This window comes from Hirundo rustica, chromosome 5 (genome assembly GCF_015227805.2).
Source record: "Hirundo rustica isolate bHirRus1 chromosome 5, bHirRus1.pri.v3, whole genome shotgun sequence".
Classification (NCBI taxonomy): Eukaryota; Metazoa; Chordata; class Aves; order Passeriformes; family Hirundinidae; genus Hirundo; species Hirundo rustica.
In genome coordinates, this window is record NC_053454.1 from 49025926 (window position 1) to 49039474 (window position 13549).

At 40.4% G+C, this 13549-nt stretch overlaps 1 protein-coding gene across 4 annotated transcripts in view; it reads right to left on the minus strand.

Moving 5' to 3' along the window:
- NFKB1 (nuclear factor kappa B subunit 1) overlaps positions 1 to 13297 on the minus strand; it is a 57726-nt gene extending 44429 nt beyond the window's left edge. For all 4 annotated transcript variants that reach the window (XM_040064399.2, XM_058420675.1, XM_040064401.1 and 1 more), the window contains exons 1-3: positions 13168 to 13297; positions 1914 to 1963; positions 727 to 811 (exon numbers count right to left, since the gene is read on the minus strand). In XM_040064399.2, coding sequence (XP_039920333.1) covers positions 727 to 811; positions 1914 to 1955 — 127 coding nt within the window. In that variant the 5' untranslated portion in view covers positions 1956 to 1963; positions 13168 to 13297. The remainder of the gene's footprint in view (positions 1 to 726; positions 812 to 1913; positions 1964 to 13167) is intronic.
- Positions 13298 to 13549: the final 252 nt, after the last annotated feature.

The window sequence follows — 13549 nt, forward strand, 5'->3', positions numbered from 1 at the left end:
TGACACTGACTGAGCTATGAAAGACTCGTATTTGTTCTTACAGTTCTGGAAGTATACTGTAAGAACTGCTTATCAGACCTTTACAGAATACTATTTGCTTATTTTCAGTGGCTTCTTGTAAAATTTGTCTGAGCTTTCAAAGTAGTGGTATTGTTCAGGAAATTGTCAGGTGCTTCTAATACCACACTGCCATTTCACAGGAAACAGAGAAGTCATCGAGAAGGAAAAACACATTTGAATGGTACAGGAAGTTAATATTCTCTGCATTTCATTACTGAAAAACAAGCACCTTAAGAACTACTACAAGAAATGCAACAGCATTCAAAAGGAAGAGAAGCACATGTGGCAGTCTGCAAACTGGCAACAGAAACATGTAACTCGCTGAAGGTTCACATTCAGAAAAAAGCCTCAACAAAGTAATTTATAAAATCAGGTCACTCAAAGCTCTTTTGTCACTGTCCTGGTTTCACCTGGGAAACTGCTGAAACTTTCAGTTTCTGTACAAGCTACAAGAAAATCTGATTTGCCTCACTGCTGAAAGTTTCATGAGGGGAAGAAAGATGCAGAAAGATGTAATAAAAAAATGTTGACAATTTGGCAATCTACTATTATGACACACAAGTCGGTAAACAAAAAAAAAAAAGGCTCTGAAAAGAACTTCTCAAAAGAAAACAAACAGGAAGAATCAGCAGGACAATAGCACCATCAAATAGTAAGGGTTCCTACCTGTTCGTAGTGGTAAGTCTGAAGTGATGTAATTTGTACTATTAAATAAAGCATTCATTCCCATGAACTGATCCACTGCAAACATCTGCATTGAAAGAAAATACTCTTCATTATTACATATATACATAGTTGCATAAAACATCTATCAGCAAAGAACTTTAAAGTTCTCTGCAAATATTGAGACTGCAAATACCTCGTTGAACTACGTGAACATTTTATAGCTATTTTATTTTTGCTGGCAACAGCACTGCAAGCACAGCTGACAGCATCGACCCAAGTTTCACCAGAATCATGAGACCGCATCAACATCAGCACAGTTTCTAAACACCCATTTTTGCTTACATGCACGAACTACTATAAATTCTAAAGAGCTTTTACGGTAAATTCTGAAAATCTGACCCTAGATGTCTTGCCCAAGGCCTCACTAAGAACCTGTGAGTTTTCATTTCCACTTCTCTGATTAAACCCCATCAGACTGCATTCCTTATGTAAATATATTTACAAGATCTAATGCAAGAAAACAGTACATCCAGGTTAAAGTTTTTTGTTTGTTTTTTTTTAAACACTGACATGTCTTAACTTACTGTAATTGTTGTCAGGTATAAATCTATCTTCTTCCAAAGTGGAGCAAGCATAAAGGAGAAAACAGTTGCTTTATGAAAATTAAGGTGAGTAGAAATGACCTGTTCTTCACTTAAACTTTTCACCCAAGCACCATTCTCACAGTTTGAGTAATGTATTAAATGATCTAAGAAGATCAGGAAGAGCTACGCCTATGGATCTGCGTGAGTGAATGAACATTTCAGTCATCACTGTCAATGCAAACATCACAAAAATTTACACAGGAGAGCCTTTTAAGGCATAAGCGGCTTTATTTTCAGAAAGACTCCCAATGTCCACCACAGAAGAAATTTCAGAGCAAGTGCCACAGGCATGGGGGCATAAAAATAAATATTTTTTTCAACTGCTTAATTCAGCAGGCCTAGCTTTCCTTCTCATTTCAGCCATTTATCCAGTGGCATGGCACTTTACAGGCCACATAAAAACCAGCTTAGGGGAAAAAGCCCCAGTGTCTGCCAATGCCGAATGATTTTCTATGTCCATATTAAGTGTAGGAAATGAGAGAAGGCCTAAACAGACAGCTAGCAGAGGATATAGGGATACTGAAAACACAGAAATTCACTTACTTGGGGATCAGATACTCCCATAATATAGGAATCTTCTGCCATTTTAAGTCCTGAAACACAAAAAACATGATTAGAACTCCCATTTTTTTTCCCAAATAGAGCAATAGAGAAGCCTGGAAAACGTTCAGAGTTAAAAGCCCAATCTGAAACTTTTTATTTTACTCATATCATTAATGATTTCTAAAATACTTCTAAAATTCCTCCGTATTTGGAAGGGGCAATGTAAGGACAAGATAAGCTCTAGCTAGGATTTTCCATTGCCCATAGCCAAGAAATTAAAAATTACAGTCCAAAAGTCAAAATTTCTTAAAATCAGGAATTGTTTCCATCTTTGCTCTGACTACTCTACCATTAGACTTTAGGCAAAATTATTACCATAGAAATAGCAGAACTTTTAATTTTTATACAATAAAAAGAACATCGTGAGCATTCCTAATGAACCCTAGTGGTTTTCTTAAGAAGCATTACTAAATGCAAATAAACATGCCCAAGAAAGAACAGTCAGTATTAAAAAAAAAAAAAAAAAAAAAAATTAAGTAAAACCAGGAATCAATAACTGACTAATTCTGGACACCTTCATTTCCAGGGATCCGCAAATGCTTAGCACACACAACAACTCTGTGCTGAAAATTATAATTACGGATCGGCAGCATCCATCACAACTCTTTCTCACAGGTCTACATGTCAGTGCTGGACACTGAAAAAGCTTAGCTTAGCTTGATTTTACTGGAACCAGTACTGGGCCAGTAGCAGAACCTGTGAATTTTCTGAGGAATTTATTAGGTCCATTAGAAGATATTAGTATTAGTGTTATTTCCTTTTCGTGTAGCTGTTACTAAAAGAACTACAATTTCCCCTATGCTGAGCTCACTAAATAAGGCTCTCCAAGGGAGTACCTGAGAGTAACAGTAGGACTTATTCCAAGAGACTCATGTCTGCATTCAACACACACTAAATAAGGTTAATAACTAATAGAAGAGAGAAAGAGGTCACTGGCCCTCCTATTCCACCGCAGTGAACACGAGCAGTGTTCTCCAGCGAAGGAAACTGTGAAAAGCCACTGCACTATCAAAGAGAGGTGCAAAAACTCAGTCACCATGTACCTTCTAGAGGAACTAGAAAGGTAATTATCAAAAGGAAAATTGGAATACTTAGGTACTCCACCTTGATGGAGGCTCAGCTCGGCTTGTTAACAGCCTCCAAAGACAACACAGTCACCCATTCCCCACAAAGTAGAAAATGTAAATAAAAATGAAATGGAGAAATAGGAGACACTTAATACACAGATGACTTCAATGAAAAAGATGTTTATGTGGATATAACTGGTTTTTAATCTAGAAAATAAAAGCACCCACCTGACTCTAAATCAATTTTAGAAATATTTACTGGGAGATATTTATTTGTAGTATTTGTGCAAATAGCAAATAACTGGTCATAAGATTTCAGCCAAAAATTAATAACAGATAAAACAAGCAATGTCACCAATGCTGTACTTCATCACCTAATACAACAGAATTTCAGCAAGATAAAAAAACACCAGTCAATCACATTATCTCACAGGCACATTCCACAAAGCATTATTTTCATCAACCATTTGCCATTGTTATTACTCATCTTTATCGAAAAAGTCAACATACACAGCATGATAAAACCTTCAGGATACAACAGAATTTACTAAGATGTTTTTATTTGACTTCTGTTCTATAGAAAAAATGTAACATTATCACCAACTGACCAGTTACTTAAATCACTGAAATAACTTGTAACAGTTTTTGTCAAACGCTTCTGACTGAAAGGTTGAAAGGTGTAGATATTACAGAAAACAATCCAAAGACCTCAACAGCCAGTATTTTTTTTTTTTTTTTTTTTAACAAACTGTCAGAAAATACCCACCCTCTTGTTACACCCTGATTAGGTGTGAGTGCAAATGCCAGGTTTATTCTGAATAAATAGAATAAAAACTAGTCCTAAAAGTCCTGTTTAGTGATCTCACACTTAAACACTTACAATTTTATGAGTCACATATGCAAAATCGTGTTCCAAAACCCTGAAGTTTCCAGGTGACATGGCAAACATGCTTGTTCAGAAAAGCAAAATATTCTGAGGAGCTAGCATGAATGGCATCTGCCCATCTGCCTGTTTCCTCAATGTATACTTTGCCAAACTTTCTCACAGCTTCTTCTGTAAGCTGCAGGATAAATGTAATAGGAGGTTCTATTTTTTTTTTTTTTTTTTTACCCTATTTTAGTTCCTCAGACTGCACCCCTCCCCCTCCAGCAGAACTCTGGGGGTGAAAGGCAATGTCCTCACACCTGCCACGCTCCTGGTCCAACAAAGTGGAAAAAGCGACAAGAGGTATTACTTCTGAAAACTCTTAATTTATAGTACTTTGATGTAAAAATTAGAACCCTTATAGAAAAAAAACAAAACCCAAACCTACGCCCATCTGAGTCAGTCCTTCAGTTTCACCTTTTGAAAACAGCAATTTCTGGCTTTTTGGCTGATGCAGTGAACAACATCATGACACCAAAACAGCAGCCTTTAAAGACGTTCCCCTGCAGCGCTATGTTCAGCTCTGGGCTCCTCAGCACAAGGAGCACATGGACCTGCTGGAATAAGTCCAGAGGAGGCCATGAAGATGCTCAGAGTGCTGGAGCACTTCTCCTCTGCAGACAGGCTGGAGAGCTGGGGCTGTTCAGCCTGGAGAAGAAAAGGCTGCAGGGAAACCTTAAAGCACCTTCCAGTACCTGAAGAGGGCCTCCAGGAAAGCCGGAGAGGGACTTTTCACAAGGACACGCAGGGACAGGATGAGGGGGAATGACTTTAAACTGACAGAGGATGAATTTAGATCAGATACAAGGAAGAAATCCTTCACTGTGAGGGTGGCAAGGCGCTGAAACAGCTTTGCCCAGAGAAGCTGTGGCTGCCCTGTGCCTGGAAGCGTTCAGGGTCAGGTTTGATGGGACTTAGAGCAATTTGGACAACTTAAGGCAGTGGAAGGTGTCTCCACCGACAGTATGTGGGGAAGTTGGGACTAGGTGATCTTTGAGGTCCCGTCCAACCCAAACAACTCCATTATTCTATGAACATTCCACTTGGAAGCAGCAAGGTAACTACCCACACACGACCCAGTCAGCTGCAGATAGGTACTAATGAATGTCTAACCAGGTATTAAACACAGTCTCTCTCACATCGTCAGTACAGTTGCTTCTTAACTTGAGATCTTTTGTGTTCAGGTCAGCTGCAGTGCTTGGGGGAGAGGTTAAAGACATTCTCCCTGGCCTGAATGTTAAGCCAGTTTATTATAAACAGGTTATAATCGAGACATGCAAACATACACCTTTGTGCATGTAAACTCACACTTAATTGCCTTATCAGGGTCTAGACAAAGATTAACCCAGCTCTTTAAAGTAACCCTTCTAAATTACTGGAAACACTCAGTTTCACCATGTTTTGCCCTCTCCAAAGCCAAACAGATAACAAAAATATTCTGGGAGCCCTACCTTCAAATAACAATTTGTTTCCTTAGGATTTATTAAGTTAACAAATCCCTACATTTCCTCTTACATGAAAATTGATGCAAATCCACAGAGTCAGTAACATGATTAAGACCCCAAACAGACACAGAAAAATAGACCCTAGCACTATCTGTGTGACCTTTAATTGGCCTCTTCCTTTACTGCTCCAGTTCCTAAGCACCTTTCCCATTTGCATCGGGTGGTAAGATTAGCATCTACCTCGAATAGCTTTGTTCATTCTCTCATTACATGAGCTCTATTATGGGTCAGAGGTTGCCACCTCTCTCACTTGAAGATGACCAGATTAAAATTGTTTTGTGGAAGTTATTATAGATGCTTGCTTCTTGCATAAGCTCCAATTCCCATAAATTGTACTGCAAACTAAAATCTACAATAAAAAAATACCCCAACACCTGCAGACCACAATCAAGTACAGCAGTCTCCACCCTGGAGATTGTCTGAAGTTTTTCAGATAAGGGGGCACAGGAAGCTAGACATTTCAATTCACAGTATTTATAAGTGAAAATTCAAAGGTCAGTGAAGAAACTTAATTTAGCTCCTAGTGCAACAAGAAAACATAAAATCCAGCTAAATTTGCCCAAACCCATGCAACTGTACCTTCTGAGAGTAAGTGTGCCATGCGTGTGCACATGCATACATATTCCTTTCTCCTCACAGCAGGTCAACTGCCATTGGGAAAAAGGTTTAAATAGGGAGAAAAATAGAAAAACCTAGGAAACCATGTATACACATCCAGGAGATGACTGTGTTGCACTGAATAACCAAGCAAACCTAATGGCAGGTAATTTGCACTACTGCTCCTCCTTAATAACCAAATAATACAAGGTACAAGTGGCACAGCTGGAAGAACATGACTCGATTTATTGTATTCTGAATATTTGTTCTAAAGCTTCAAAAGGAGCAGCCATTTGAAATGAAAACAACATAATTAATGTAGGAATGCTGTAACCCACGAACAAGAATTCTCATTTCTCTTTATCTCAATAATTTGATTTCAGAGCTCTTCTCTGTTATTCCCCCACAGCTGCTGTGTGTTTACCTTTTAAAAGGCAAGATAAATTTCCTTACCCAACAGTTTTCAGCACCACCCCCCCCCCCCCCCCCCGATTTTTCATGGGTACAGATCCTTCTCTTTACTTCTCTTCAACTTTCCAGCCTGAATTTTAAGCATGAAGTAAACCCTTGTTCTCTTTGACACAAGTATCCAATCCAATCTCTACAAACGTGGAATGGGACGTCTCCCTACTACCTTTCTACAGACAATCATGATCTTTATCACCCAGTTCACTGAGAGAACTGATATTTGTGTGACGGATGTTATTCCATGAAGAAGTTTATTTAAACCATCTCTTACTATATGAGATGTTTCACATTAACCTGTTCACACCTTTCAAGGCTGGGATTCAGAAAGTAAGCCTCTCAATGGGAAACTCAAATATTATAATTCAACTGACTTGAAAAAATGAAAGAACAATTCTTCCTGAAAGTTTTCTAGCAGAGGGTTTTTTCTCTTTAACTTGGCCTTCACTGGAATTTACCTGTTAAAAATAAACTTATTTAACAGGACATTGAATCAAAGTAGTTAAAATCAGTGTGGTTGTATTTTTAGCCTGCTTACTAAAAAGAGTGTTATAAAGAGAACTATATTTTTAGGAACAGCACCAAATTTTCAAAATTCCTGCAGCAGCTATGAAGAACTGAGGTAGAAACAGTAAGTGCTGTACTGTGCAGACAGGACAATGTATTTTACCTACTGTTGCTTCCTTAACTTTAGGTGGCAACAATCCATTCTTGAGCCTCAGTCTTCCACCCTTTGCAAAATATAATTTGTATAGGGACAATTGTTTCAGAGATTTGCATTTCCCAAACAGAGATGCCAGGAAAAGGTATTGTGCAATAGACTCTTTGGGTTGCTGGATCAGGGCTGGCAGCAGGACAGAGCTGCTGGGAGGATTCTGGCTGGAGGCCAGAGTGCAATCTGCTCTGACAGAGCAGAGATACCGATCCAAGCTGTTCAGTCTCAACCCTTCACCACTGCAGTCCCTTCAAAGTCAGGATGCTGCCCAACCCTTTCAATGCACAGCTTTTTCACCTTCCTTCTGGCCACCTCTTGATTTTAACCAGCACTTCATTTCCCTTGGAACCCAGTTATTCTGCCCAGAGTGCCAGAAGTACAGCTCCAGAGCACAAAACTTTTAATTCCAAGTAAGAGACAATAAGCAGCTAACGTATTCTCTAATAAACAAAGTAAAGAGAACTCAAATATTACGAGAACATCATGCATACTTTCACCCACAATATCGGCATAGATGTCTTTAGGACAAATAGGAAAGAAAACCATTCAAAAACACAAGAAGTGATTGTTAACTCAGTTATGTTGACACAAAGCCCCCATCAACTATGTTATTTTGAAGGGATATAAACACAGTAATGAAATAGACTTGAAATTTGTCTTCAAATGTCAAAATGTTTACTACTATTTTTCCTCCCAACTATGACTTCAGTACCTGGGGTTTAGGGAGATATTTCAATTTCCACAAAAGTGGCATAAGGAAGTTGTATTTTTCACATTCTTTCTAGTACTTCAAAGATGTGTAATCTCTCAATAAAGATTTGAGTGCAGTTTCTCAGTATACAAGTGCGAAAAAGTTTGTGCAGAGAGACATTTTGATCAAAGATTCTGATTTCCTCTGCAGAGCTTTTGTCCTCCACACACGGTTGCAGCTGCAATAACACTACATAACCCTAAATGACACTGTTTGTTTTTCTACTATAACAACCCAAATTGCCTCCTCTCGTGACTAATTAAGCCTGCTTATTATTTCCTGTTGGGTGGGACTTGGCTGTTGTGTTTATGTATTTTTAAAATTTTAAAATTGCTGAAGATAAAATTTTCAAGTATTTTCAGTCATGAGCAGATGCATTACTTGACAACAGTCTAAAAACGACAGAATATTTAGGAAATTAAATCGATCTCAAGTACTTGAGATTTCACAAGCATAGTGCTCTAAATCAGAACTGTTTGGTGCACAATTATATTTTATGAAATCTAGAACCAAATTCATTACAGCAGATAACAACTAAATCCGAAGGAAAAAAAAAATCATAGCATAAGAAAATTTCCTTGGCGAAGAGTAACTGGACTACGTAAAAGATGTTTGCAAACAGAATTTTTGTTTTATCCCTTTCCCAAGTATCAAAGTAGTGAAATAATATGTGAAGAGGAAATACTAAAATGCCATAAACATATAAACTGTTATTCCATTATATCGTTGGAATAAAGTTAGATTGTTTTTGTTAAAACACATTCAAAGTAATGTAAACCAAAGAAATAAACAGTATTCAAATGTATGGCAAACATATTCTGGTACATGTATAATGCTAAGTAGATGCAAAAATACTGAGGTTCAAGACAGAAAAACAGCTGTAGTAACTACATTGTATTTTAACCATGTGGGGTGTTAATGTTACTTGAACTAACCTGATTATGATGTTAAAATGCTGTTACTTTTTCCTCCAGATTAAGATGAATCACTGAATGTTCTTTGCAAATAGCTCTAGTGCACATAAAAGATGTTCACTGAAGTCAAATTTTAACTTAAGAAGCTACACAGACCTATTTCTTAAGCCTGAAGTGCACTGAATCATTAATATTAGACTGTAAACCTTTCCTTTTTTTTTTTTTTTTTTTTTTTTTTTTTTTTTTTTTTTTTTTTGCAGCGGCCATAGAGGGGACACAGGAGGAACAGCGTTTCTGATTATATTACCATGTAATCCCCAGATTGCAGAAGCTCAGTTCACACAAGGTTTGCTGTATCACCAGGTACAGTCACACAAGCTCTGGGCTCCTGCTGAAGACACAGTCCCTCACTTCATGAACAGCAAATAGCAAGGGCTGTTACCACTGCAATCACAAAAGTGAACTTAGGGATTCTCAGTGTCCTTTTGCTGCTGAACAGCCACTGAAACAGTAAGGTGACAGAAGCAATCACTTAAATATCACCAGTAAGAGGAACCAAACAGGTAGAGCTGAGGCCAGCACCATCACAGTTATAACCAGTTTTCAAATCTACAGATGCAAAGTGGCTAACTAAGGTTTAATTGTTTGCTTTTTCTAAAGAAATGACAAAACTCCTGCAGTCTCAGCGTCGTAGGGTAACCTATGCCACAACAAAACTCACTGGGACTAAACTAGTTAGACCAAAAAACCCACCTGCTTCCTTTGTTTATACTTATTTGTGCGCTAAAAGCTGCCCGTGTTTAGGTGGATGAAAACATGATCTCTAGAAGAAACAAAACAGTAAAGCCAAACCCAAGCAAAAAAAACCCAAACCAACCCCACAAGTCAGACCCAATTTGCTCGTGACCCGTTGACAATTTGCTTGGAGGACACAATGAAACACGGGGGTATTTCAGTTTAGTATTTTAAATGAAGGGGAGAAAAAAGTCTATCTATCTGTCACTGCTTTTCAAAAGAACATAGAGGTTGAAAGGGGGAAATAATGCTTGGAGTAGCAGTAGTAGCTTCCTCCCCACACATGATCTGTCACCTCAACCTAAATGCTAAACAAAGGATTTAACCTTGAGACTATAATAACTTGAAACATCTTTTAAGGCCTTACTTTTGGAACTGTCAACAGTGCTTCATCAGAATACAGGTTTAAATGAAAGCACTGAAGAAGAGTCACCAAATTATTTCTGTGCTCAAAGCTGGATGCAAACTTAGTGCCTGACTGACCTAAGGGCACAGTTAATGACAACCATAATTATGATCTTATCAACACAGAACTTCATAAAAGGTTCACAGCTTATTTAAAGGACATCAAATTACAACTTCCACTTCTAAAATACCTGTCAGAGCTAAAAATGACCAAAACCAGGAATTGCTTTCTTCATTGCCTGCCTGAAACATTCATTATTTTCTCTTTGTTTTATGATAGCTGTGTTGTTTTGTCAGAGAAGCAAAGGAAAGCTATCAGCACGTTAAAAAAAAAGGATTTTTAACTACCGGTAGAGTTTTCATTAGTTGCTTACATAAACGAGTAACAATTTCCTTTATGACTGATACTTTTCAACCCAGAGTTGGCGAACACCTACAGCACTGAAAGGTGAAAGTATTTTAGCAAGTACAGTCTGAAGCAATCTATGAAAACACAGGAGAATTAACCAGCATCTCTGAAGACCACAGGTGAATTTTCTCAATACTAGTTACAGCAGAAAGCCAGCTGTAAGTTGGTAAAAGATACACTGTCTTTCACTGCAACTTTGCAACTTCAAAAACGAACATCTACTTCGCATCACAAGGACCTCACAGGCCTTCAAACTTAGTTCCTGTCATTCCAGAGACAGCAATATGCACAGTAATATGAATTCCTAACTGAACACATTTCTGGAGTTTGCATGTATTCATGAGAAAGTGGCACGGGAAGGTTTTGGAAAAGGCAACAATGAAAAGGAAAGTCAAAAATCTATTAGCAAATTTATGTCAATGATATTTGTTTGTAGGTATCTACTACTGAAGTCACATAATACCACCTCAAGGAAAAAAGTAAATTAAATTTATTATTGAATTTTTAGAAGTAAAATTTTTAAGTAAACTTACATTTATTATTAAAATTAATTTTCAAAAGTAAAATACATAGTAACAGAGGAACAACCAGAAGTGCTGTTTTTCAACAAATTAAGCAGGAAATTTTCAAATGTACACATAAACGAAACACCACTGTCTGCTTTCCACTCTCTCTCCCTCTTCCAAGATATGCCTTGTCTCTGTCCCAGCACTTTTATCCAACAAACTTTTCTGATTTTGAAAAAAATACTAAAAAAAACCCATTACCAAGGTGTTGCTGGAACAAAGCAAGTACAGATAGAAAGTTTATCTGCTACAACACTCTTTTTAAAAAACACACAACACAATGCAAAGTGATATAAAGCTGTTCTGTTAAACAATCTTACCTCAAAAGGCATTAATTTCTTGCGTGAGAAAATAATCACATTTTTGATGACTCTATTGCTGACTGACATTTCTTTCTTTATAAAGGGGACAAAGGGTGGAAAGAAAAAAAGCTTTTCCCTTCAGTTTAGTATTTCAAGTTAAGCTCTTTAACATATCTTGCACGGATTTCAGCACTGAGATTCCCTGAAATCTCCACACTCTGCGGCACATCCTGACAACAGTATTTCAGCACAACTGGTGGTTAAATTTTCGGGCCACAGAAAATTACAGAACAAAGCATCTGCTTCTGGATGGTTACAGGCTGCTTTTTTTCTCTTTCATTTTCTCATAAACTGCAGTCATGTCTGTAGATTACAAAACATTGCAGACAGGATCTTAGAATGACGTCTTGGTTAACACTTTCCTAGAATGGGCAGCTACTTTCATGAAAGAATACAAACGCTTTGACTGAAATACTGTTTCAAAAGTTGATATGTAGCAGAGAGACACCAGATGTCAATAAAATCGAAGTGCTCTATTTTCAACCCTGTTCTGCGAGCTTGACAGTGCTGGTGCTAGCGCCTTGCAGCACGTAAGGCACAAGGCAATAGAGTGAAGAATTCATCCACTTTTCTCTGCAAACAGAGTAAGGGAAAAGAGGACCTTCGAAGCACAAAACACGCCAAATATAGTCAGCACTTTAAAACCATTCTAAAAATCGTGATAACAATAATCCTTTAAAACGTTGTTCTTAAGCAAAGCTTTTGAGCATTTTAAGACAGGAAGTTGAAATGCAGCAGATGACCCCTTGCCTGCAAAGTCTTACTCCCCAAATGCTCTCTGGCGCTCAGATTTACTTATTTGAATGAAAATACGCAGCAGTACGCACATGATGATAATGGCCCAAGAGCACATAGCTCACGTCACAGAAACCATATTCCAATTCACATTCACGTAAAATAAAGTCAGTAGCATTCCTCCAGCAAAGTTACCATCAAAGCAGAAAGCACCAACAGATGAAAAAAAAAAAAAAAAAACTGCTATGATGAGAAGTTCGATATTCTTGGGTTTCAAGGTCAAATGTAACTGAGCAACCAATGCAGTAATAGTCCTCGTCGCGACGAGAACCTTTCTGTTTCATCCCTTACCACTAAACTGCCTTTAAAAACCTCACTATTTCGTACCTTTTAATACAGTCTGCGGCACTCTCGGGCTGCACTCAAGACGAGGACACCCAGAGCCGCCAGCATCAACCCACGTTTTCGCGGTGACCACCTGTCCCCCCGGCCGTGCCGCAGGTTCAGCAGCACGTACGCCTGTCAGCCTCGAAACCAAAAGCGATAAAAGCAGCGCCTCCTTTGCCTACGAGCACCCGCTATGCGACGGGCAGAAACCGGGCTTGCAGTATTTTTTCACTTTGCTGTCGCGGACACCCCTTCCCTCGCCAGGAAGACCCCTGTAACAAGCCAGCAGCGAAGCCGTCCCCGGCATCCCGCCCGCTCCCCGGGCCGGCTGCAGGCGAATCCCGCGGCAATCCCTCCTGGCGCTCCAGCGGGAGCTCCGCGCCCGGGCCGAGGTCACAGGCGCGGGGCTGGAGCCGGGCACAGCCTCCCGCGGCAAACCGGAGCTCCGGGGGCTGCCCCAGCCCAGCCCAGCGAAATGCCCGCTCCCGCCGCCGCGGGACAGAGGGAAGGCAGCCCGGCGGGCGCCGCGGCCAGGACGCGAAGACAAGGGAGAAAGAAGGCAGCGAGCGGCGGGCCAGGGGCCGCCTGGGGCTCACCGGGGCAGAGCTGGCGGCGCCTCCTCCTCCCGCTCCCGGTCGTGCTGTGCGGCCGGCGCTCCCTCAGCGCCGCGCCATGTAAGCCGCCGTGCCGCCTCCCGGCTCCTCGCGGACTTTCCCCCTCCTTCCCGCCCGGCCCACCGGCGAGGGCACCCGCCCGGCCCCGGCCTGCGCAGCCTCCGCCCCTGCCCCCGGCCCGCCGCACTTCCTGGCTGGAAATTCCCGCTGACGCTCCGGCAGCGCGGAGGGCCGCGGGCGGGGCCCGGCAGGAGGAGGCGCGGCCGCGCTCCCGCCGAGGCGGCGGAAAAGGAGCCGGGCAGCGCCGGCCGCCGAGCCGCCCCGGGATCCCTGAGCCGGGACAGGCCCTCCCGCTCGGCTGGAA